The sequence below is a fragment of the Hypanus sabinus genome, chromosome 8 (genome assembly GCF_030144855.1).
Source record: "Hypanus sabinus isolate sHypSab1 chromosome 8, sHypSab1.hap1, whole genome shotgun sequence".
Classification (NCBI taxonomy): Eukaryota; Metazoa; Chordata; class Chondrichthyes; order Myliobatiformes; family Dasyatidae; genus Hypanus; species Hypanus sabinus.
The window spans coordinates 26,102,538-26,129,788 of NC_082713.1; the positions used below are offsets into that span (position 1 = coordinate 26,102,538).

The following is a 27,251-nucleotide window of genomic DNA, read 5'->3' on the forward strand; positions in this document are numbered from 1 at the left end:
TCAACATCGCAACAAGCACCTTATCTTTGGTCATTGTCCCAATGTTGGGTGTCAGAGTTTGTTATGAACAAATTGAGTGCTGCATTTTCTACATTATAAAATGGCCAACACTGGAAAACAACTCTGTTTTTTTAAAAAAAAGAGCCCTCCCACTACTGCAAGCTTTATAATGAGTAAGCACCTGAAGTGCAATGGGCTGACAAACCTTTCCTTAGGAAAACAGCCTTTTTGACCACTATCTTTCTAAAACTATGGAATGCTCAACACAAATTTTTGTTTCTTTTCTATAATTTCAGATGATCCATTCATTTACCATCACAAATGTGTTGAATCCAGCATGCAACTGAAGCATTAAATTCTTCATTAATTTAAACGTGCTGAGACATTGGACATCCACAAGAGTCACAATATACACCCAGTGGCCAGTTTATTAGGTACACCTGCTCATTAATGCAAATATCTAATTCGCCAATCATGTGACAGCAACTTAGTGCAGAAAGCACGCAGACATGGTGAAGAGGTTCAGTTGTTGTTCAGACCAAGAAACAGAATAGGGGAAAAAAAAACATGATCTAACTGACTTTGGCCCCATGGAATGATTGTTGGCGCTAGATGGGGTGGTTTGAGTATCTCAAAAACTCAGATCTCCTGGGATTTTCAGGCACAACAGTCTCTCGAGTTTAGAGTATGGTGCCAGAAACAAAACACATCCAGTGAGCGGCAGTTCTGTGGGTAAAAATGCCTTGTTAATGAAAGAGGTCAGAGGAGGATGGCCAGACTGGCTCAATTTAGCAGAAAGGTGACAGTAGCTCAAATAACCATGTTTTATTACTATAACAATTACTGTAAGTTACAGTAAATATAAATAAGTTGTGCAAATAGAGACCAAAATAGAGAGATGATGCACATGGATGGATCCATAAACCATTCAGAAATCTGCTCACAGAGGGCAGAGTCTGTTCCTAAAACACTGAGTATGCATCTTCAGGTTCCTGATGGGAATAATGAGAAGGGGGCATGTCCTGGATGGTGACACATTGAACAGAAGGTGCACACTGGTGACAAGTGTTGGGGGATTTCATTCAAATAATGTCATGCATGGGCAATTGTCTGATAACAAAGACTTGGGAGTTGATACTTTTAAGGACGGGGTCAGATATGAGAAGATCCATCAGCATGCTTCTAAAGATTGCCCCCTATTTGCAAGGAATGTCAAAAATGGGCAATGAGAAAGACAGAATGGGGACCTGCAGTATACACAAATGAAACAGCTTGAGTAAATGAATTGAGTTATTGGCATGTAAAGAAAGGAATGGGTGTAAAATAGACCCAGTTCACATCCAGTAAGTTCTGAATCAACCATGAATCTTGTCATTAAATGCATTCACTCCTGAACAGACTGATGCTTACCCTCCCTTAATAAACTAATAAACTTGTATTGCCACACCATGGTCCATTATTTCAAAATTTTGTTCCTCACCTCTCTCCCAGTGAACAGGGCATTACAAAATGAAAAGGAGAACAACCAACACGAAATAAATTCAAAATTGCAAGGACAACAATAAAAGGTGTAAGTATTGCTAGATTTTAATATGAAATTTTAATAAACTATTATGGCATGGGCGTCATAGAAATTCATTAGGACCGTACAATTTATGATGAATCCAATTTAGCATCTGAGCTTTTACACAAATCGCATTGAACCACACGCGACTGAAAATGGACTGGAGTTGATCAATATTTCAAATTACTGTCAGTCTGTATCATCAGAGTGAAGGACAAACTGACGTCTGCTATTAACTTTATAATTATGGCTTATTTAACTGAGACATTATTGATGGGAGAAACCTTTGATTACCTTTCTCTGGAAGGAAAGCAGGACCCGTACCTGATCACTCCACCAAGTGTATCGCATGCTGAAAAGTCTCTACTGCACAGCCACCAATTTATGTATTGTAATGTCTCAGAAACAGTAAAGAAAATGAGCAATGATCTAATTTGGAGACAGGAGGGCTGAGAGGAATGATAACCCCTGATTTAAATATAGGTTCAGTCATGCTCACCTGAAGAGACAGAGAAAAGCAGGGAGACAGGTGGGAAAGCAGTCAGGCAGAAAGGTAGTCCAGACAGTTATTGTCTTACAGACTCTGCAAGGTATGTCTGAGCTATTGTCATCCACGTGAACAGCAAATGCTGCTCCATAGTTACCAACCACAAACCCTGAGCCATTGACTGAACTAAGCTTTTGTCCCCTCTGTGGAAGTGAATTCATGTGAAAAGCATGTAATTAGGGAGAGTTTTAATTGACCACAAAATAACATACATTCTATCAAAGGAGAGACAACCTCAAAATTCTATAGCATCAAACCACTTGGTTGTGTTCTAGGCAACTGGTGTTCCTATTTTTTAAAAAAACCTTTTGTTTAATGTGACCCAGGACTTCCCATATTTATCACAAAGTTTGTAACGTTGCTCTGGGTCTTTTTGTGTGTGAGACGCACTAACTTGCTGAGCAATCCAGGCATTCACATCGATGTGTGTTATACAACATTTATACATCCACATGCTACTTTTCCAAAAAAATCACTTACATTGGATCTCGTACATGGTAGAATTTTGCTGGAGCAGGTCCCCATATCATACAGCCATTGGCTCATTAAACACTGAAAATCTGTGCGCCTTTTTGCCACCAAAGTAAGTCTCCACGACATGTTCCTCTGTAAAATTACTAGAATGATGAACAGCTTATTATTCATGTCTGCCAACTGCAAGACACTCCAAACTGGTACCAATGAGAAATGACACTTCCTGCTTGGTTGGTTAGTAGTCAGAGACAAAAGAAAAAATAGGAGCTGGTATCTCCCAGCCAACTTGAATAAAGTGGTTTTTCGATCATGTCCACAGTCAAATAATTTGCTGTATTACTAGACTAGATTATGCTGGCACTGCAGTTCGACATTCTAAACTTACTGGTTGAGAACTGACCTGGATTTTCCAACAAAAGATCACTCGATTTCAAAAGGGCCTATAGCCTATGCGAGTGGATATTGTTGGACTTGGGGGAAATGGAGCAAAATAACACACACAAAATGCTGGTGGAACACAGCAGGCCAGGCAGCATCTATAAGAAGCACTGTTGACGTTTCAGGCCGAGACCCTTCATCAGGACTCAAGGGTCTCGGCCCGAAACATCAACAGTGCTTCTCCTTATAGATGCTGCCTGGCCTGCTGTGTTCCACCAGCATTTTGTGTGTGTTGTTTGAATTTCCAGCATCTGCAGATTTCCTCATAGAGCAGAATAAGTTGATTACTTCTGTTCATTTTAATGCTCTTTAAAAATAATACTGATATTTCAAAAGGTAATATTTAATGTTAAATGCAATTAAAATCTCAACATATTTAACAGCCTATAAATCTATGGTTCGGCATTTGCTGGCTATCAAAGTCTTCCAGTCGTTTGGTGGCCAAGACCTACATTGCTCGATTACTTTGCTTGTGGTACTTTGCATGAAACCATGCCTTACCATTTGCCTCCAACTGCCTGAGCCAGCAACAGCCAGAAATCTGGTAAAATCAATTGCAAAGAGTCAACACTGACAAGAAATGCTAGCCAGTAGGCCTCATATTGGAAAATCCAGACCATTGTGGGATTTGCACATCAGTGACTACTGGAGTCCAGGACTAGATGCAAAGTCCACAGAAACATCAGATGTCAACACCTTCCATTGTGTAGTAGATGGGAAGAGCATTCAAAGTAAAAGCTAGTGTCAGGTTCTAAAGGGTGCATAATGTGTTGGCCAACATTGCCTCATTTCCTGGCTGCATAACTATTCATGGATTTTATTTATTTATAAAGCTGGCAAACTCTGGATATTCTTTAAAATAAATTAAAATAAAACTTGGAATACTAAACTTGAGCCTGTGATCAGGTTTGGTTAAAGGCCAATTGTATAGCTCAGTGTCACTGAGAAGATTTGAGCTTCATAGGAAGATATGGTAAAATGTCAATGATGTTGAATTCTGCCCATGTTGATGTGCAACTACCTGAAGCAACAATAACTCAACCATTATAAAAGATTATGGCCATAAGTGCTTTGAGATAGGCCATAAGTATCTGGGAGTTTCTAGCAGTCGAGGAAAGACACAAAAACATGAGGATAATTCCACAAATTTTAAATAATGTGCAGGATCTTGCAGTTTTAATGTAATTACAGGCAGTTCTGCTATAATGCTGGTTCCATGATGTGAGTTGGTTATAACGTGATTGATGGATTGGGAAACGCTGTTTGCATTATGGGGGCCACATTGGTATCAGGTATGGAGGTACCAATACATAGGATCAGATAAAGGGTTGTAAACTCAGCCAGCTCCATCAATGACATCTTCAAAGGGTGATGCCTCAAGTAGGTAACATCCCATCATTAAGGACCCTCGCTACCGAGGACATATCCTCTTCGCACTGCTCCTATCAGAGAGGAGAAACTGGAGCCTGAAGGCACAGACTCAATGTTTAATGAACAGCTTCCTCTCCACCGTCAGATTTCTGAAAGGTCCATGAACACTACCTCACTATTTTGCTCTCTTTTTGCATTACTGTACTTACTTATATTTCTTATTGTAACATATAGTAATTTTTCTATGTATTGTACTGTATTGCTGCTGCAAAAATAATAAATTTCTTGACATATGTCAGTGATAACAAACCTGATTCTGACAGCTGTTTTTTTGAAGGCAACTACAGTTTGCTCTGCTAAAATGTGACTTTTTATAACACAAAGTTTCTTAGGAACATAGACAGCACATTATAATGGAACTATCTACATTGTGGCTGTTGTTCATTACTTTGCTAAAGGCTTCTGCAAAGTTTGCACATTGGTTTGTTGATAACCTTTTACTTCAGCCCTACGTATCTGATGTTTCCAGAAAGTATTCACAGAACGAACATCTAGCAGTTCAAAATATAATCTTGAGCCTCAGATTCTACAACTGTGTTGAAATGTTAAAAACTAAAAGAAAGTTGAGGAGGAAAGAGAATCAGAATTGAACTAAGGCATGAAAGAAAGCAGCAACGTTTGACTTCCCCCATCCACACAAGTAAGCCCTTATCACTCCCCAATGATAGTCTGAGACAGGTGCAAGATAGATATACAGATAAGTAATGTAATTCCATTGCTAACAACAGTCAAATTTGGTCCCCCCCCTCTGCCATTTGAACTGAAATTTCACAATTATGAATGATGCCGCATTGTACAGAAAGGCTGAGGTAATTTTCTTTCGATTCCTTCAGTGGGATGCAATACCTAGCATGATGACTTAACAGTCAGGAGAAGCAACATCAAGGTCACCAGGCCATCCAATGCAAGCAAAATTCTGATCTTTCCAAAACTGAGAAATCTTTCACAATTGCTGCATAAAAATTCCCAGGGCTGCTGAAACTGTCTGCTTTGTGTTGCACTTTTCTTCTTGCTTCTTGCCAAGGCCGCCTGATGAGAAAATAAAGAGTAATGTGCGCAGATCGACAAAGATGCACTCGTTCTTTTTTTTCCAAAAAGCTCACTCCACCTCCCCCCATCCCCCCTGTCACCTGACCATCCTGGTTCTCTGCCTGAAGCTGCAGCTCTTCCCCACAAAGCAGTGATGTGACGAGAAGCAATGTGCTTGTTGCTGAAGCAATTTGTGAATGGCACACAACAGCAAAAGGAAGAAGAGAAAGGAGGAGGAGTCAGAACCCCTCCGGTATCCCTGCCTATCATGGCAGGACAGCGCATCAGCCTCTGGACACTGATCCAGGCATCAAACAAACTATAGCCAGCCCAGCTGATCAGTAACATCCTCTCCACCAGTACCACATGCCACTTGTAAGACAGTAAAGGGCATCACAGCAACAGAGTCACAGAATCATATCTTTCAACCAACATTCCAGCCTCTGTTTCCCAGAATGTCCAGATGCATGACAGGCCCACCACAAAGTACACGCTCTCGAAGGGTCCCCGGAGTCCTCAACATTTGATTCCACACCCAATGATATCTCACAGCATTAGGTCAAATACGACAGAGAGACTACATGCTTAACATAATCCATTGTTTGAATGTCAATGGGAAAAAACAACTAGGCAGTTTATTGAAACAGTTCATTGGCACAGATACTGACTGAGCTGCCCAATGAGGCTTATGAGAAATGAATAAACAAACATAAAAGAAAAATCTATTTCTGCATCTTTGACAGGAGTGGTAGGAATGATCACACTGTCCTTTGTTTTATGAGCCAATCACCACGCCAAGGTAGGAAACAAACAAAAAAGTGACATGGCTCTTCATTAATGTTGGAGATACAGCATAATATCAGGCCCAATGAGCCCAGAGCATACAATTATACACATGTGACTGATTAACCTACTAACCCATACATCTTTGGACTTACTCCCCCATTCATCTATGTTCAATCAATAAGTCATGGAAGTTGTTGATGATTATGCTTTTGGAGTATGCCCTCAACATTAGCCCCCTCACTGATGCTCTGTTTAGACCACTTGGCTCTAGACAGTTTCAGTCCAAGCATGAACAGAAAGACTAAGTTCCGGAGCAAAAACAAAAACAACTTTCTTTGATGTTGCAGTATTTGACTGAATAAGCAACACAAGCATTTTCAAAACTGGATGCAAAGGAAAAGAAAATGCCGATAGTCATTTTCAGCATTATGGATAATGCTTGAGAATTTGTGAGACAAAGCACTGCAGCTTAAGAATACCCTGCATGGCCATCTATTGTAAACTGTTTAATCAATGAACTTTCCACCATCAAAATTAAAGAGGTTAGGTAATGATTGTACAACATTTAATTGCACTTGCATCTCCTCCAATGAAGAAAACTGTGTCTGCAGCAGGAAGACCTGGACAACATTTAGTCTTGGCTGATCAGAGGCAAAGTATGTTCATGCAGTACAAGATCTAATAAAATAGTCATCACAACAAGAGGAAGTCTACTTCCAGCTCATATTCAGTGGCATTGACACAATAGAAGACTCTTCATCGGAAGTGGATTTGCTGAAAGAGGAATAGATGATTCAACTTATTGATTCTACAATCAAAAAACAAAAAAGAAAAACACCAGATGCTAAAAAGTTGTGACAGCGCTGTCAACTATGGTTGAGTAGATGAGATAAATGGAAGGCATCTCAGAAGCACTGGCTGGGAAAGTCTCATCAGTAGAATTGTTGCAATGGAGCCCGACAAACTGGGAGAACAGAAGAGAGACCTTTCATGAGGGGATGTACTGAAGACAGTTGTGGAGTCTATGGGCTCATGAAGGTCATTAATCTTTCTGATGAGATGGAGGTACAGGAATGGAAAAAGCCAGAGGTGGACCAAGTGAACATGAGATGGGTTGAAGAGATCAGGTTAACAACTAATGAATATCAGAATATGTTGATAACTGCCACAGAAATCGTAAAGCTTTCAAGATCTAAACATGAATACGTAGCAGGAATAGTTATTAATGTACCATAAAAAGTAGTCATGGTGGTGCTCTGAGGATTACTCTACATGTTCAATAAGTGAACTCGATTAACATTCTACCATTTCTGATCTGGAGGAAGTGAAGGAGATTCAAGAAATTGTGATATATTCTGACAATGTTCAGCCAGGTGAAGGTGGTGGAGGAGCAAGTCTGGTTGGACATGAAAATGAGAACGAAGAAGAAGGCCTTTGAGCTATCATGTTATTGCATGGAGAAAACCATGGAAACAGGAAATTTTAAAACTGTCAAAAAGTAGAAGGCATCAGAAGGATTCATAGATACAAGTGGGGAAAGACTGCACGAAGGAAGAAAAATACAATTAATGTACAGAAAAATAGGTTCCGTGGGAATTCAGTAAGTTGAGAGAATGAGTCCCTAGAATTGTTGGAGAAGATATAGAGAAAACTGTGCGGGTTGAAAAAGAGATTGAAACAGTGGAGAGAGGGTCTGAATGAATGGAACGTGTGTCCCGGATACAATTATCATAAGTTTAATGCTGAAGTCTGTAAACTAATTTTGTTTAGTGGTGAGTAGCCTTCTGAAAGTCACAACATTAACTATTTACCCTCATCTGATCTCTTGGTTACAACATCCAAAAATAGGTTAGCTGTGTATGATTTACTTCTCATAAATCCATGCCAACTCCACCTGAACCAACCATTTTCTAACTGTCCCATTATTGCTTCTTTACATTAACAGATTTAAGCACTTTCCCCATCACAATATGGTTCTCTGTTTTCTTTCTCCTTGCTTAAACACTTCCTTCCAACCTGTGAGAAATGTTCCAGATTCCACAAAATGCTAGAGTACAACCAGCATATTCACCACTGCCATAGCCAGCTTCTTCAAATCCATTGGATCAAGTGTTGGTTTTTTTTTATATCACCTTTCAGACCTATTAATTTATCCACAACTTAAATTTTTTTTACTATTACTCCTCATTCATTCTAGACATTGTTGCCCATTATCTCTTGAATCTTCCGTGAAATATTAATTTTTTTTCTGCATTTTCCTTAGTCCCCAATATAGTTTCTACCATCTCAGCATGTGAAGGATGTACGTTAGCTCTTTTTTTCCATTTTAGCTCATATTTTGAAATCTTTTTGTTGCTCCCCAGACTACTCAATATTACTTTTCCCTTCCCTTCTCAATGCCTTGGTCTTCCTTTGCGAGTATTTCCAGGCTTATAGTTTTTTGGTACATAAAAAGACTTTTCCTTTGATCTAGTACTATGTTATCTTCATAGGCATGACTGGGCCTTTTTCACTTTTTTGTTAAATCACATCTTTAACTTTGTTTCAAGAATCAAGACCATGAATTCCTTTATTGTAATTTAAGTCTTTAGCTTCAGATTGAAAATAAATCACCATCAATTTTTATATAAAGTTCAATCATATTATGATCACTGCTCTTCTAAGGCTCGTTAAGCACCAGATAATCAATTAAATTTTCTCATTACACTATACTACTAAATCTAAAATAGGCTTTTCTTTCATTAGTTACTTTATATACTCATCAAAAACAAAACATATATGATTGATTATATACAAAGCATATACTATATATATATAAAATGCATTATCATCACTGTTTAGGAGACTGTAGATAACTCCTGTCAATATTTCTTACCATTTCTGAGCTTCAAACAAACCAATCCAGCTTCTCAATTTTCCGTATCTTTTCACTTTACCTCCTCGCCCATTGTTTAAAATCAAAGCTATCCTGCCAAAACACACAAAATTTGAAGGAACTCAGCAAGTTCGGCAGCATTTATGGAGGGGAATTCCTTCATTTTTCTTTCCAGTCCTGATTAAAGATTTTGGCACAAAATGTCAACTATTCAATTCCCTCCACATATGCTGCCTGACCTGCTGAGCTCCTTCAGCATTTTGTGTGTCACTCCAGATTTCCAGCATCTCGTGTTTCCACGTTCATCTCACAGAGAGTGCCTTCAAAATACAGCAGAGTAACATAATTCCAAGGCAGATGCAGGTAATATTATAGAGTCATATAGTTGTACCAACCAACGTGCTTCGACAATTCCTAACCCCAATCCTACAGATGCCCGAAGGTCAAACCCACGATCAGCGGGGTCCTAGGGTCGATACCCAGACACCAGCAAAGTCCGGAGGACAAAGCCAAAGCTCGAATTCCAAAGTGCAGCAAGTCTGAAGCGAGAGATCCAAATGAGTCACAAGACCAAAGACTGAAGCCAGCGAGTCTGGAGCCGAAGACCCAAAGGAGGCATGAGGGAGTGAATGGAATGGACTGCCGGCAACAGTGGTGGAGGAGGATACAATGGGGTCTTTTAACAGACTTTTAGATAGGTACATGAAGCTTAGAAAAATAGAGGGCTATAGGTAAGCCCAGTAATTTCTAAGGTAGGGACATGTTCAGCACAACTTTGTAGGCCGAAAGGCCTGTATTGCGCTTTTGGTTTTCTATGTTTCTATGTCACGGGTTGAGGTTCTGTGTGAGTCCTGGGGTCTAGGCCTGAAGGTCAAATTCATGACTGGTGAGCCCTGATGCAAAGTCCAAAGTTGGAGGCCCAGTGTCTGTGAGTCTGGGTCCAATAACAGGAAGCCTAGAGTTGGGGGTGTGAGGGATAAGGGCTTGTTTTGCTGTTTATTTTTTTTTTGTTATTGTAGTTATTGTTGATGATGATGATTGTGTTGTTCTGCTGAACAAAATGGGCATGCTATGTTGGCATCAGAACATATAGTGACAACTCTGGACGTGGATGTGGTAAGGACCTACAAGTACCTGGGAGTGCACCTGGATGACAAACTTGAGTGGAGCATCAACACAAAGGTGTGTGTGTGTGAGGGCCAGAGTCGCCTCTGCTTCCAAAGGAGACTGAGGTCCTTTGGAGTATGCAAGCCTCTCTTTCCCATGTCTTACCAGTCTGTTGTCACCATTACAATCTGCTATGCAGTGGTGTGCTGGGGCAATGGCATCAACACAGGTGATGCCAACAGGTTCAATAAACTGATTAGAAAGGTTGGCTCTGTTAATTGAGTCAAACTGGACACACTGGAGGGTGTGGTAGAACAAAGGACCCTATATAAAATCCTGGTAATTCTGGACAATGTTTCTCACCCTCTTCATGGCAACTTGGCTGAACAGAGAAACACTTTCAGTAATAGACTGACAACTACGCTGCTCCAAAGAGCACCATATGAGGTCATTCTTACCCTCGGCCATTAGGCCCTATAATGGGTCAACCTATAGCCGGGGAAGTTAGAATGTTAGAATATTATTAACCTCTGTTTACCACACCCTGTTTTTGCAGACACCCTGTGCAATACTACCATTACTACACCAGCTGCATGGTGTGAATGTGCACCCAATACTGTATAATATTATAGTAATTCTTGCACTATCATATCAGTATGAACTTGTAAATCTTGCAACTTGACTTCTAAATCTTGTACATCTTATTTTTAAGGAAACTTATTTTTTTATTCTTTCTTACTTCACTTGTAATATTTGTATATCTGTGCACTTGTAATGTTACCATGGCACTTTGGGAATAATAAAGTATCTATTTATCTATCTGCCTCTTAGCGAACTGTGCACTTGCATTCCCAGATCCCGCTTTTCCACAACACTCTTCAGGGCCTTGCCGTTCACTTTATAGGTCCCAGAAGACCACAAGACCGAGGAGCACAATTAGGCCATTTGGCCCATCAAGTCAGCGTCACCATTTGATCAGGGCTGATTTATTGCCTCTCACAACCCCATTTTCCTGCCCTCTCCCTGTAACCTTTGAAGGAGTTAGTAATCTATAATCTATCATCGTCAGCTTTAAATATACCTAATGACTTGGCCTCCACAGCTGTCAGTGACAATAAATTCCACAGATTCACCATCATCTGACTAAAGAAATTCCTCCACATCTTTGTCCTAAAGGGACATCCTTGTATTCTCAGGCTGTGTCCTCTGGTCCTAGACTCTCCAGATATATTCTGCATTTATAATCCAGTAAGGGAGTTTTAAAGAAAGGAAAATACCAACAAAACAAGACAGTAATATGACATTTTAAAACAATTAGGGAATTTTACTGGATATGCACGGAAGAGAACAGATAAAATGTCAAAATTAATTTCTAAGTTAAATATAGCTCTCTTCATAACTCCAGTTCTGTAAAGCTTTGGTAAAACCAAATTGGGAGAATAGGTCTCCTCACCATGAAAAAATATACGCTCAGTGGTCACTTAATCAGGCACAGGAATTGAATGCAGTGTGGTCCTCTGCTGTTGTAGCACATCCTCTTCAAGGTTCAACGTTCTATGCATTGAGAGAGGCTCTTCTGTGCACTGTTGTACCGTGTGGTTAGACTGGGGCCTTCTTTGTCAGCTTGAACCAGACTGAACATTTTGATCTAACCTCTCTCATTAACAAGACAGTTTTATCCACAGAACTGTCATTCACTCTGGATTTTTTTTATCCACACCATTCTCTGTAAACTCAAGACTGTTGTGCTTGATAATTCCAAGAAACCAGCAATTTCTGAGATACTCAAACCACCCCATCTCGCAACAACAACATTTCTTCCCTACTCTGATGCTTGGTCTGAACAACAACTGAACCTCTTCACGGTGTCTCCATTCTTCTAGGCATGGAGTTGCTGAAACATAATTGGCTAATTAAATATTTGCATTAGTGAGAGGGTGTACCTAATAGAGTGGCCGCTAAGTCTCTTTTTTTTCTTAGGGTACAATGCAGTTTTAACATATCGATTGCTGGGATGAGTTCTCCCATTGGATGGTTGAAATTTGTACTCACTAAAGTTTAGAATGAACTCAAGCTCATTTAAACAAAGTTCTTGGATGGTTTGGCAGGATATAAACTGAAGGGCTTCTTGCCCAGAAATGTGAATCTAGAACCAATTCAAAGCAAGAACTTGGCATCATTACTGAGATAAGGAAAAAATATTTTACTCAGAAGTTGTGAGGTAATATATTCTCCACCCAATATTTCTAATTTATGTAATTTATGGGCAATTTCAAAATTGAAATCTATAAAGCTTTGAAAATGCTTTTCCCAGGGAAAGGAAGATCGAATGGGAAAATGGAGTTGAAGCTAAGGACCAACTCTAATCTGACTGAACACAGAGCAGACTCAATGGACAGTATGGTCTATTCTTGATCCCCTTTCTTATTATTAAATTAAATTGTATTAAAAACATCTCTGTGAAAAACTCCTCATCTCCCACTCACAATCTCTTAAGACTAATTTAGAATTAAACCAAGCAATTAGATCTAATTTGCACAATTGCAAATTCAGAATAAGTCTTGAGAGGTGCGTATCCTATAAAAGAAATTCAATTTCCACACTAGGGTGCTGGCTATTGGAAAGGTCTGATTTGCACAGATAGGAAAGCTTGTCCTTCTAATATTTCTTTGTCACCTCTAAAAACCATTAATTTTTCCCAATGTTCCACTGGAGTCTACAAAATCAATGCCATTTCTCAGGTGGACCCAAGACACAAGAAATGAACAATATATTTTGCAGTATCAGACATCAGAGCAGAAGGTGACACTAATGTATTGTGCCAGCTGCCATCATCAAGTACTAATTATTACTTGATGGCATCTACTGGGTAATTAATAAATTGAGACTTCACCGTCAGTCACAGTTGATTTAATATTGATACTTCACTTCTTAGTTTACAGATCTGTAAATATTTCACGCTGATTTTTATATTCTCATGGGTTGAGAAAGTCGCTGTTAAGGCCAGAACTGAATGGTCATTCCTAATGTACCTCATTTTTGGGATGATGAACAGATTTCATGAACTCACAACAGTCCTTGTGGTGAAGGAATCCAGAGTGCATTAGGTCACAAGTCTTATTAAATTTAAGCCATGCTGCTTGATACAAAGGAGTGAGTTCCTTTGACATTACAGCCAGTAGTTCAGAGTTAATTAAGTGTTAAATAAATCAGGCCAGTTATGAATAACATATGGATATGGATCACAGTCAGAAACAGACACACACCCGGATATACATGTTTTAAAATTTTGTAACTGGTATGATGCATTGAGGGAGCAGTTAGAAGAACATACAGGGGTCCTGGATTTCACAAACAAAAACATAAAAAACACTAAACCAAACTAAACAGGCATTCAACCTTGGTCATCACACATCTGGAAGGATGTAACAAATTTTGGACAGTATTCATTAAAGAACTACTGGAATATTCCTGGGCCAATAGAGTTCAGCTGCAAGGTTAGATTGCAGAAAGTAGACTTGCTCTTGGAACAAGATAAAGAGGAGTTTGGTGGAGGTAGACATGATCATAATGGGTTTAAGATTAGGTTAAGCAGAATTAAGTTATTCCTTTTAATAGATTCCTTAAAGACATGGAAGCAGAAGTTTAAGAGGATGGCAAAGGACTTACAAGATGCAAGGATCTTTGGTTCCTTCTGCTCATAAGGATGGTGAAAGTACTTATGAGGTTTTTAAAAAGGGAATTGTACCATATAAGGAAAATAACTCCCAGTGCTATAGAGAGACGGGAGGGACAATAGATGAATAGATAGCTATAGAAGAAGCTATGATGGACACCGAAACAAATGGCTTCCTCTATCAATTTTTTTTGTATATCACTAGCATAATTGGATTAGAAATAACGTTTCTAGACCTTTCATCCAGTAATAATCATCCTCGTAGTATTTTGTGACTCTGCGATTTAAAGTTATAGTCACTACAACAAAACTTTGTAGATGATCAAGGGAGAGTGTGGATAGCAGATCTCTCAGTTTTGAAATCACTCAAGGCCCATAGATGAAATTACTAGCTCAGATTGCTAGCTTGTGTAAAAAAAAACACTTTTGCTTCTTTAATTCCTTATCAGGCGAGTGCAATGATGATTATATTTAGAGATTGGTTTCTGGTCTTTGGCTTAAAGGCAATGAGCACAATTTATTTTATTTTTATTTATTGAGATATGGCACAGAACCAACCACTCGAGCTGTGTTGCTCAGCAACCACTCTCCCCACCCCCCATTTAACCTGAGCCCAACCACAGGACCATGACCAATTAACCTCCCAACTGGTACACCTTTGGAATGTGGGAGGAAACCAAAGTACCCACAGGAAATCCATGTGGTCACAGGGAGACATACAAACTGCTTACAGGCAGTGGCAGGAACTGTACTGTAAAGCATTGTGCTAACCACTATGCTACCATGCTGCCCCACATACTTTTAATCACATGCCATCTCCAACAGATGGGTTTGGGCAGTGCAAGAGATTTCTGTTTTCGAAAATTTGAAATTCAACTCCAAATCACTTCCTGCGCTGCACTTTCTCTGTAGCTATTACACTTCTTTCTGCATTCTGTTATTGTTTTACCTTGATCTTCTTCAATGCACTGAGCAATATAAAGTAAGCAAGACAAGCTTTTCACTGCACCCGGGTACATGTGATGATAACCTAATTCCAGTTCCAAATTTGAGCCAACCTGTTGAGGTATTTAGAGAGTTCAGCAACACTTAGAATGTTAAAATGAAGTCCATTTAAATGTTAATGCTCTTATTGACTTGATTTAACTACTTTGGTGAAACCTGGTTGATAGCTACTAGATCCATAAGGTCAGTAAAGCACAGATTTGGAGTGAATCCTCCAAGCTAACCTGTGAAGACCCTCCCCAAACTCAAACTAAAGTATATTTCTGGGTTTCACATCAAAACATCCTCTCACACCACTGACTGAAGAGCTAACATGCAACCAACTAAGAGGCTGGTGATCTCATCTTTTAAGCATGTATTCAAGCTTTACTTTCCTACATCCACTCTTTCTATTCCTGCACACCTCCTCCAGCACCATAAGGTTCATAATGATGTCATTTAATGGGCATAATTACATGATTAGGAGTCAACTCTACTGTCACTCTATTGTTTAGCCATGTCATAGCACTGTCCCAGGAAGAAAACCCATTTACCATGTTGTAGATATATCGGTAGGTCCGTTAGTCTCGATGGATTTGTGCCTTGGAAAGTTTCCAGGGCGCAAGCCTGGGCAAGGTTTTTTTTTATGGAAGACAGGCAGTTGCCCAAGCTGCAAGTCTCCCCTCTCCACACCACCGATGTTGTCCAAGGGAAGGGCATGAAGACCCAAACGGCTTGTCACCAGTGTCACCACAGAGCAATGTGTGGTTAAGTGCCTTGCTCAAGGACACACATGGAGCCTCAGGCAAGGCTCGAACTAGTGACCTTTAGATCACTAGATGAACATCTTAACATGCCAACACTGTAGATATATACCATGTTGGGGTTAATAAACACAATTTAATATTTTAAGCATAACAGTAGTGTTGCACTAAGAACTGGGGTTTTAAAAAACCTATTGTTTGAGCTTCTTGATATGCTCTCTTTTGTTTGTAGGAATTCAAAAGAATCAATTATTTACAAGTATTCAACACACGCCTTGTACACATTAGCTGAGTAGTTTTGATGCTGAATAACAGTTCTGCGAGACCACTTAATTCAACCTGTATAATAGTATTGTTATATGTACAGTGAAAAGTTTGTCTTACATACTGTTTATACAGATCAATTCATTACAAAGTGCATTGAACTAGAATAAAGTAAAACAATAAACAAGCAGAATAAAGTGGAAAATCTACTGAAAAGAGAGCAGTGCTGGTAAAATGATGAAGTGCAAGGTCATAACATGATAGATTGTGAGGCCAAGACTCCATTTTATCATACAGAAGATCCATTCAAGAGTCTAATGACAGTGAGATACAAATTACATTAGGATATATACAGTAGGGTAGAAGCTACATTCTTGTATAAAATATGTTATATAGTTACATGCTTTAAAGTAATTATATACCTCACTTAGTATTGGCATATACTACTTTGTTGACTTATCAAAACTCACTCTAATTGCTACAAATGCTTGCTCTGATAGAATTTGAAAGGACAGTATTAAGCCAACTAGGATTCAATGATGTGTCCAAGAACACACTTGCAACCCAACTTAAGCTCTGCTTCATATTAGCCAGAAGGGAAGACAGTTACTCTTTTGAATATCCAAACAGTTTCTCAACCAAGAAACAGCTCACTTTTTTTCCCAACGCCTTATGGTATAATAAAGCAAGGACATATTTGAACATGGAGAAAGACAGAGTTATGGCTGATCAAGAGGACTCAACCAGAGTCCAATTAACAGCTGCTGTAGTCTTAACAAGATGTTGTAGCAAGTGTCATGTAGATACATATATATTGAGAAAGTGATTAAAGCTGGTATTCTTTGTAACTAGAAAAAAGAATAGGTGAATACTGTCCTATCCATTGTCCAGACACCACGATACAGATCAATTAAATACACCGTTTATTTTTAAAAGACACTAAATCTCTGACAAAAGCAAACATGTGGGTGTATGTCCTGATGAAGGGTCTTGGCCCGAAACATCAACTGTTTGCTCTCTTCCATGGGCCTGCTGAGTTCCTCCAGCAGTTTGAGTGTGTTGCTTTGGATTTCCAGCATCTATAGATCTTCTAGTGTTTGAAACATATGGCTGCCATGGTAGCATAGCGGTTAGTGCAACGCTATTACAGCTCAGGGCTTTGGAGTTCCATTCTGATGTCATCCGTAAGGAATCTATACGTCCCTTCTGCGGAATGCGTGTGTGTTCTCAGTGAGCTCCAGTCCAAATACATACTGGCTAGTAGGTTAATTGGTCATTATAAATTGTCCTGTGATTAGGCTAGTATTAAATCAGGGGTTGCTAGGTGGTCCAGTTCAAAGGGCTGTTAGGGCCTATTCTGCACTGTATCTTAAATAAATAAAAATCTGTCACAGTCCAGGCACATGATTTAAATGAAATTTACTATCTAAGCAAACACCTACAGTGCTCCTATCTAATAAAGTTTCAGTAAATTTTCCTTCAACTAGATTCACGGAATCAAGTCATAGCCATATGACCCATTGTACCCATTTTGGGTTTCAATAGAGAAATCAATTCATCCCACTGAGACACAAAAGACTGCAGATGCTGGAGAAACTCAGTCAGGTTGGATCTGGGGTAAAGGAGAACAGGGGAAGAAACTAAAATATAACTGATATAGAGCTTCAACCCAAAACATCGAAAATTGTTTTTGTCCCACAGATGCTGTTCAATGACCTGAGCTCCTCCAGCAGATTGTCAGTCACCTGATTACTGTTGCTGAGAACTTGGTTTTGTTTGTAGACAGTAGAAAATCAGCAGAAAGACATGTGAACCCAGCTATCACACAGTGTACCTATTGACCTCTTCAGCTTAATTATTGGCGATGTACTAAAGTGGAGCAGAAAAGTGCTTCATCTTGGACTTTGTGGCTTCACTGTCCCAATGGGATTAATATGTTTAAGAAATGGATGAACTCATTGTGGGTCAGGTAGATGAAGGGTCTCAACCCAAAATATCAACTTCCCTATTTGCTTCCAGAGATGCTGCCTGACCTACGGAGATAACCCAGCATTTTGTCTTTTTATTCCAGATTTGCATCTGCAGTCTTGAGTCGCAGATTAAGAATTGGATGTTTAGAATATAGGGAGATATTTTTCCTAGCCAAACTAACATCAGTGTTGTATGGGATATATTTAGTATTATACCACAGATGTCACTATACTAGATCTGTGGTAAGAGTTCTAAAGCATAGATCTGAATACACAAGCTCAAATCACAATGGCAGCTGGTAAATTTAAATTCATGTAATTAAATAAATTTAGACTTTTCTAAAAGGAAAAGCTAGTCTCAGAAAGAGTAAATACAAAACCTCTGGCGTGCTTTAAAGTCCATTGAACCTCTTTGCAGTAAGGAATTCAGCCATCCTTACTCAGTCTGGCCTATTTGTGACTCCATACCCAACAATGCGGTTGAGTATTAACAGCTTCTTTAGCTCAGGGTTCATTAGTGATGCACAATAAATGGCAGAATTACCAGCATGGTCCACCCCACTTGAATAAATTAAAACTAAACTTTGCTCAGTAAAAATTCTCATTATGCCAGAGTATTTTGAGATCATCATCCAAAGTTGATCATCCCTTCAAATGAATCAAAAAGATATTGTTTAATCATAAAACTCAGGCTAAAAACTTCAAATCAAATTTAATCAGCTCATACAAAAATTTCATCTGGGTGCAGAGTTTCTAATTTATACCTCACTGCCAACAGATGTGTTTAAATTCCTTTGCTTTTTGCATTATTCACATAATTTTCCCAGATTCCATCTTTTAGGCAACCATTGCAGCTAAATCCTAGATTCTACGTTGCAGATAGATTGCTCATATATGCAAATTAATTCTTTATCTAATGAACATACCAGAGTGATCCTCATCTTCCTAAACCAATTGAATGCAGTTAAACCTTGACTGCCAAACTAATTTGACATATTTAATAGAGAATGACTTTGGTAACCAAAACAGTTGAAATGACTAAGCTTGTTTGGACAAAGCAGAGGGAAATATAGTAATACAGAAAAGCTCACAATGGAAGCATTAAATGATAACTAACATTCTTTCCCCCATCCACAGAAGCTAGCTAACTAATGTCTAGGTGAAGATGTCAAAGACTCTCTTTGATTTGAACACGGTCAATAAGTTCTGAAAAGCTTGTGCTGTTCCAAATAATATCCAAATTTGGGAAAAGATGATTGCATACATACTTGAACAGATAGCACATGAGGCATACTTAATTGGAAGACTTAGGCTCTTTGCTTTTCAAGTTATTGAATGTCTTCCCCAACTAGAAGCCCTCCATGAATCAAGAGACTTGCAATCTGCTGAGGGACAGATCAGTGGTGTTCAGGTACTAAGATAGCTTAAGCTAACATTTTCATGGCGGATGACATTTTAAAATCATCAGCCATGACTCAGTTACTCTTTCACCACTGAGTCACAACATTGAGTTTAATCTTCACATTCCAGAGAACTATGCACCAAAATCTAGACTGATTCTTCAATTTAGTCTGGGAATGTTGCGCTGTCAAAGATGCTACCTTCTGGTTAAGATGTTACACAGAGGTCCTTTCCGCTCTCTCGATGGCCATTTCAGAGAAGAGTAGACAAATTATCTATGTTCTTCTGCACAATATTTATCCCTCAACCAAACTAGGCTATCTAATTGTAATACACTGCTTTTGTGAGAGCTAGCTGCCCTGCTTCCTACAACACTGTTGCTCAAAAAGTACTTCACCTGGGGCCACAGAAGGAAAACCTGATTTTTATAATTTTTTCTTAAAATTATTTTATATCCATTAATAAAAAGTACACCTTAATCACCACCTTCTGAATGAATCAAGAAGACTGCTGTCACTGAATTGACAGGATGACTGTTTCTAGTGAAATGTCTTGACCTGGAAAGAGTTATTTGACAGAACTAAACATGGACATTGCTTGCAGTGCATCTATCAAAACAACATGAGCACAGCTATTCCCCCAAGGCTTTAATGTGAAAGATATAATACATATAAAACAAAAGCTCTACAGCAATAACTAGCTTGGACATCTGATGCATCATAGTGACTGTATGTGAAACAACAAATGTTATCCAACTGGTATATGTCATGGGATGGCAAGATGGCTGTGTTCTCTATTATCATGAGACCACTTACAAGAAGAGGGTGGCACTGCAATGCAGCGACTGCCTCACAGTACCAGAGACCCAGGTAAGATTGCACCATCTCCCTGTGATCACTTAGATTTTTTCATTCCTAGGTGCGCCAGCTTCCTCCCTTGCCCCAAAGAGGAGTAGGTTGGTACGTAGGTTAATTGGCCAGTGCAATTTTCCTTGAGTGTGTAGGTAGGTGGTAGAATCTGGGGGTTGCCGATGGGAATGTGGGAAGATAAAAAGAAATAGGTTTAATGTAAGAGAAGAACAAATGGGTGATTGATGGTCAGTGGTGACATGGTGGGCCCAAGGGTTTGTTACCATGTTGTACTGCTTTATGACTCCAACAATTTGCATTAATATAGTATCTCTTTGACATAATAAGTCCCATGGAAAAAAAATGAAATAAAATCCAGTGGGAAACTACAGGAGGAAAATCACCAAAAGCATCATTAAAAAACAAAGTTAATGTCATCTAAGTCAATGATAATAATCTCATTCTGATAAACAACCTCCTGACAATCCACAACACATTCAACTATATTGGCATTTTACAACAACAACCTTTTACTTTCATTGGCAGAAATTTGATTGAGGGAGATGCCAAATGGCTTTGATCGTAACTTTTTGACTGGCTACAGTTGTCACAACACATCTGCAAATTGTTTCATTGGTGGGCAAGCTTTTATTTAAATTTACCTACATGATGACAATAAACAGGCATCTGTTATTCCATGGATTTGCGCCTTGGAAAGTTTCACCCTTAGCTGAGGCTCGAACTAGCGACCTTCAGATCACTAGACCAACACCTTAACCACTTGACCACGCAATAAATGCCAACATTTATTGCACATCCATAGTTACCCTTGAGAAGCTGGTGCTGCCTCTCCTCTGTGAACCTCTGCAGTCCTGGTGAAGTTCTGCTGGATGAAGGGGCCTCTTTGTTGTTATGAGGCTGAATATTGGTGGTTGGGATCATATATTTCCAAGTCAGCTGTTTATAAAAGATCCTAAGACACAATTTCAAGGAGAAACAAAAATTATCTGTGCTCTTCTGACTGATATTTATTCCTCAAACAACATAAAAAAACAGGTTATTGAATTGTTACTGCACTGTCTTTGGAAGAGTTGCAATGTTACAACGGGGATGGAGACAGACAGACTTCAGATTTCTGACCAACAGATCGCAATCAGTAAGGATAGGCAAAACCACATCCAAGATGACTATTTTAAACCATGGTGCCCCCTCAGCTCTCTACTCTATTCCCTGTGGCCAGATTCTGCAAGTCTACAGATGATACCATCATACTGGACCAAATCACAAATAACGATGAGTCGGACAACAGGAAGGAAATAGAGGGCTTAGTGACATGATGTCATGATAACATCCTGTTTCTCAATGCTGACATAGCAACGGCCTGGTCATTAACTACAGAAAAGGGAACAATGCACGTGCTCCTGTCTACATCAGTGTTAGGGTTGAGAGCATCAAATTCCTAGGTGTGAACAGCACCAAAAGGTGTCCTGGTCCAGCCATGTGAATGCAATGGCCAAGAAAGCTCACCAATGCCTTTAATTGGGAGGCTTAAGAAACTTGTTAACCATTACCAATTTTAATCAATCCACTATAGAAAGCATTCTGTCTGGATACATAAATGGTACATAATGGTTTGGTATGGCAACTATGGTACATAACTGCAAAGAGTTATGAACACAACTCAACACATCATGGGAACCAACCTCCCCTCTATGGACTATGTCTATAGTAAAGCTAATGAAAGACTCTGTCTATCCTGTACATTCTCTCTTCTCCTCTCTCCTTTTGGGCAGTAGATACAGAACATTAAAACCCATGCACTGCCAAGTTCAAGGACAGCTTCTATCCAAATGTTATCAGTCTCTTGAACTGACCTCTTGCACGCAGAGGAGGAGTCTTGGACTCTCGGTCCCCCTCATTATGATCTTGCATGTTACCATTTATCTATATTCAAATTTTTCAGAAGCTTTTGCGCTTTATTTTGCATTGTTATTGTTTTACCTAATTCTAGCTCAATCCACTGTGTAATGATTTGATCTGTATGAACAGTATGCAAGACAATCTTTTCAATGTATCTTGACACGTGACAACAACAAACTAATACAAATCTGAACAGCAGTCAGTGGGTCAGGCAGCATCTGCGCAGGAAAATGGACAGTTAATGTTTCAGGTCAAGATCTGTTCCTCTTGGATGTCGCAACAGATTAAAGATTAGCTTTATTTGTCACATGTATATCAAAACAGCGAAACATACAGTGAAATGCGTTGTTTACATCAACAACCAACACATTTGGAGGATCTGCTGGGGGCAGCCCACAAGCGTCGTCATGCTTTCCAGTGCCAACATAGCATGCCCAAAACTCATTAACCCTAACCTGTACGTCTTTGTTTGGAATGTGGAAGGAAACCACACAAACACAGGGAGAATGGATCAACACTTTAAATGTCCTTTAGTTACTTGGGACTAATCAAAGCCATAACGCAATGCACTGTGTAATGATTTGATCTGTATGAACAGCATGCAAGAATCTTTTCTATGTATCTAAAAACATGTGACAACAATGTATATCCTGGATTTCTACTGATTTACAGGTGATGGTATGATAATTCACATGTTACCTTATCCTTCTGGATGCTCGTTGGCTTAGATTTGGGTAGCACTAGTAATGATTCTTCAGAAAACTGCTGCAGTCCGTATGATAAATGGTACATACTGCAGACACAGAGTGCAGATGGAGCAGCGAGCATTTAGGTTGACACACCTGGTGCAAACAAGCAAATCACATTGCCTAGATGGTATCAAGCTTCTTGAGAATTATTGGAACTGCATTATTCAGAGAATGGTAAGCTTTCTATTGCATACCTAATATGTGCCTAATCGGTGGTGGTAAGGGTTTAAGAGAGCCTGGCCTCTGCTTAAAGTCCTGGTATTTATTTAATTAACTTTCTAATCAAAAGTTGTCCCCAAGGCATTGATGGTGAAGGATTCAACTATTATAATACCATTGAATATCAAGAGGAGATGGTTACATTCGCTCTCACAGTGAGTAATCACGCTGTATCTTAAACTACAGTTATCTCATAATTATGAATGGAAGTCCAAAGACATTTAGTGGTAGACCTAGTCAGAGACCAGGAAGCCCAAGTATCACCATTTTAAAAGCACTACTAATTTTGTACAAATCAATTTGTGAAATGCTTTTCAACTATGCTTTGCTGCAATACAGAATTTAGTTTGATAATCTTATTCATTACTCTATCTTTGATTTCTCTGCCAAGTAAAAATTTCCACCAACTATCAACTTTATCTTTTGATCACATCATTCACAACCAATATTTTTTTGACCATGCTGACAAGTGTTTTCTTCAATCCCAGAGATACAATCCGAGTACTACATTTCAAATGAAGGGCACTAGATCAACATGTTTGCCTTTTTAATAAGCATGATCAACTGAATAAGTCAAACATGTATATTATCTTACTGCGATCAAGCTGGTGTTGAGAAAGCTAGATGCTGAGAACCAACGCAGCGTAGCCACTAGACCGGGGGTCGGCAACCTGCGGCTCCCGAGCCATTTGTGGCTCTTTCACCTCTGTGCTGCGGCTCCCTGTGGCTTTGGGAAATAATTGGTCAGTATTTAATTAAAATGTATTTTATGTTAGTTTGTTAGCTTTTGAAATGTAATTATGGTGATCTTGTACAACCTAAGTGTAGCGACACATTTCCTGCCACATCCGAAACGGCTCACAATTAGCCAGCATTCCGGCTAAGGGAGATAGCCTACGGGGGTTTGTGAGTACGCGTCTTTTGCAGCATCTGCGTCCATGGGGGCTGGGTTGAGGGAGGCTTAAAAGCAAGGCTGTTTAGTTCGAATAAAGCTATCTTTGACTGCAGTTTACTGACACCGCTACAACGTGTTTTTATCGCTGGCTGTCCAGACGGAAGGTGCTGAAACGCTTTGTCGCGTGTCTGGAAGAAGTGAAAACTTTCCTGGGCAGCAAGGGGCTCACCTTTCCTGAGCTGGAACAGCCAGAGTGGCTGGAAAAGCTACACTTCATGGTAGACATGACAGCGCACCTGAACACGCTGAACACAGCTCTTCAGGGGAAAGGACGTACAGCCCTGCACATGTTGGAGGATGTTTTGGCATTCGAGCGCAAGTTGACAGTGCTTGCCAGAGATTTACAGAAAGGCACTTTGTCTCACTTCCCCAATTTGAGAGAGTTCAAACAAGGTCACGACATGATAATTTCGGAGTATTTACATTCTGCAATCATCGCAATGCAAACATCGTTTGGGAAACGCTTCTGTGAGTTCAGAGAGGAAAAAAACACATTATCCTTCCCGGTCACTCCCTTAAGCATCGATCCTTCCCTACTGAATACGACTGCATTGGCAGGTGTGAGTCAACCTGATCTTGAGATGGAACTGGCCGACATAGCTGACAAAGACATATGGGTGTCCAAGTTTAGACGCTTGACAGCAGACCTTGAAGATGTTGCCCGTCAGAAGGCCGTTCTTGCTCAGAAACACAAATGGAGTGATATTGAAAACCTCACAGATGACAGCTTGCGATCCTGTGTAAAGATGAAGGTGACATCATACAGCCCTGATGTGCAGACGCTGTGCGCTGAGGTCCAGGAGCAGAAATCCCATTAACCAAGTATGATAAATATTTTAATTGCCTATTATTTTACTTATATTCATATTTTTTCATTGTTCAGTGAAATAGTCCTTTCATTTTTCAGGATGACAGCTGGCTGACGTTATTTTTGGTTTGCTGCTGGCGGAAAATTTAAGTTCGGCGTTTTTCATAAATACAAGAAGGACTCAAATAGACATTGAATATTTTACTTAAAAGTAACTTTCAACCCAACGTCTTTTTTTCGGAGTTCAAAATGTTTTTGTTGCATGCAGAAATGTAATTTCGTTTTCTCTGCAGGAGTTCATCAATTTCATAAATGCAACACATTATAGTTTGTTTATACATAGCATAAAGGCAAAAAAAACGTTGTATGCAGTGTTATTTCATTTTAAATGTCAAACGGGTTTTGCGGCTCCCAGTGTTTTCTTTTCTGTGGGAAACGGGTCCAAGTGGCTCTTTCAGTGGTAAAGGTTGCTGACCCCTGCACTAGACTCTGAAAGCTTAGACTATATGAACTATTCAATTTTCTACAAGGCATTACTAGCAGAACTTTGGAAGAGATCCAAATGGACAGAAAGACAACTCCTTAAGATTTAGGGGAAAAGCTAGAGTGCCTCACATTTTTTCACAACCCTCATGGTCTCTGAAGTACTGGAGAACATTCCTCCCTTTTTCTGCCTCTTTGACTGACCAAGTAATGGTGAGAAGATGAGGAATACATTAAGGCAGTAATAAGTGGTGCTGAAGACATTCAAGAACCTGTAAACTACAGGCTAACTTTTAAACTGAAGCTCATCATTCAGCTCCCTGAATCTGCTCTACGCCATTGAAATAGGCCAATCTATACCTCAACACATCTCATCTTTACTTAATAGCTTTTCATATCTTAATGCTACATAGATCTACTCAGCTCAGACAAAAATATTTTAATTGGTCTGACATTCACAGCACCTTTGGGATGAGTACCAAACTCATAATGTAAGATTTGCTTTATATGAAAAGAAATATGTTTCTGATTTTCACTGAATAGTCTTGCTCTAGCTTCAAGATTGTTTCTTTTCTTTTTCGTTGGACTCTGTTTCTGTAGAACAACTCAGATATGTCCTCTTAACCTTGAAAGCACAATTGTGTAGCTGAAAGCTACCTTCATTATTGAACCCTGACAGCATTGTTATTTGGTGAATCTGCACTATTCCTCTCCAAGGCAATGCACAGATATTGCACAACCAATGGGGTTGAACACGGCTCTGTACAAATGAACTTCCTGTTCCCAACTTTTTTTTAATATAATCACCAAAATTCTATTTGATGCTTCGATTATTTTGTGTGTACTTTAGTTTACGGAGATGTGCATAGAAACTTCAAAACCTTCTAAAATACCCAACAAGCTTCAAAATTTTTTTTTAATTCTTAAGGCCTTCAGCAACATGCCCCATTGGAGCTGAATGATACACCTTCAGTTACAGAATTGGAGAATAAATAGCTAAATAAACATCAGATTAACTCAGGAGAGTACGGGAAAATCCAGCCTATTCAGGATGGAGGAAGCAGAAAGATTCTATCGGGAATAATGATGAAACCACTGCTTCTGATAATAAATTAATAACTTAAACCTGGAAACAAGCAACAAGATATGAAAATTTGCAGATAATGTCCAACCAAGGGCTCGGTCTAACATTGAGAAACAATGCACATAATAAAGGAAGTCATCAGAATAGGTGCAGGCTGAACAACTAAGTGCAAATAAACTTTAAAATCTCAGGTCAATTGGAAGTAATGTCCTTCAGTTGGAAACATAGAAAATAGGTGGAGTAGTAGGCCATTCGGCCCTTAGAGCCTGAACCGCCATTCAGTATGATCATGGCTGATCATCCAACTCAGAACCCTGTACCTGCTTTCTCTCCATACCCCAGATCCCTTTAGCCACAAGGGCCATATCTAACTTTCTCTTAAATATAGCCAATGAACTGGCCTCAACTGTTTCTTGTGGCAGAGAATTCCACAGATTCACCACTCTCTGTGTGAAGGAGTTTTTCCTCATCTGGGTCCTAAAAGGCTTCCCCTTTATCCTTAAACTGTGACCCCTCGTTCTGGACTTCCCCAAAATCGGAAACAATCTTCCTGCATCTAGCCTGTCCAATCCCTTTAGAATTTTATACGTTTCAATAAGATCCCCCCTCAATCTTCTAAATTCCTGTGAGTATAAGCCTAGTCGATCCAGTCTTTCTTCATATGAAAGTCCTGCCATCCCAGGAATCAATCTGGTGAACCTTCTTTGTATTCTCTCTATGGCAAGAATGTCTTTCCTCAGATTAGGGGACCAAAACTGCACACAATATTCTAGGTGCGGTCTCACCAAGGCCTTGTACAACTGCAGTAGAACCTCCCTGCTCCTGTACTCAAATCCTTTTGCTATGAATGCCAACATACCATTTGCCTTTTTCAC

The 27,251-nt window shown here is 39.4% G+C and overlaps 2 protein-coding genes across 5 annotated transcripts in view; one reads left to right on the top strand and one right to left on the bottom strand.

Annotated features, from left to right (window-relative positions):
- Window positions 1-27,251, bottom strand: part of nexmifb (neurite extension and migration factor b) — a 282,397-nt gene that overhangs the window by 194,341 nt on the left and 60,805 nt on the right. The gene's annotated exons all lie outside the window — the stretch shown is intronic.
- On the top strand, window positions 23,580-24,966 carry LOC132397710 (general transcription factor II-I repeat domain-containing protein 2-like). The gene is made up of 2 exons (XM_059976483.1): window positions 23,580-24,823; window positions 24,909-24,966. Exon 1 carries the CDS (start codon window positions 24,217-24,219, stop codon window positions 24,817-24,819), a length of 603 nt encoding a protein of 200 aa, XP_059832466.1. The 5' UTR covers window positions 23,580-24,216; the 3' UTR covers window positions 24,820-24,823; window positions 24,909-24,966.

Coding starts and splice junctions, on each gene's coding strand:
- LOC132397710 (XM_059976483.1), top strand. CDS start 24,217: ATGGTAGACATGACAGCGCACCTGAACACGCTGAACACAGCTCTTCAG.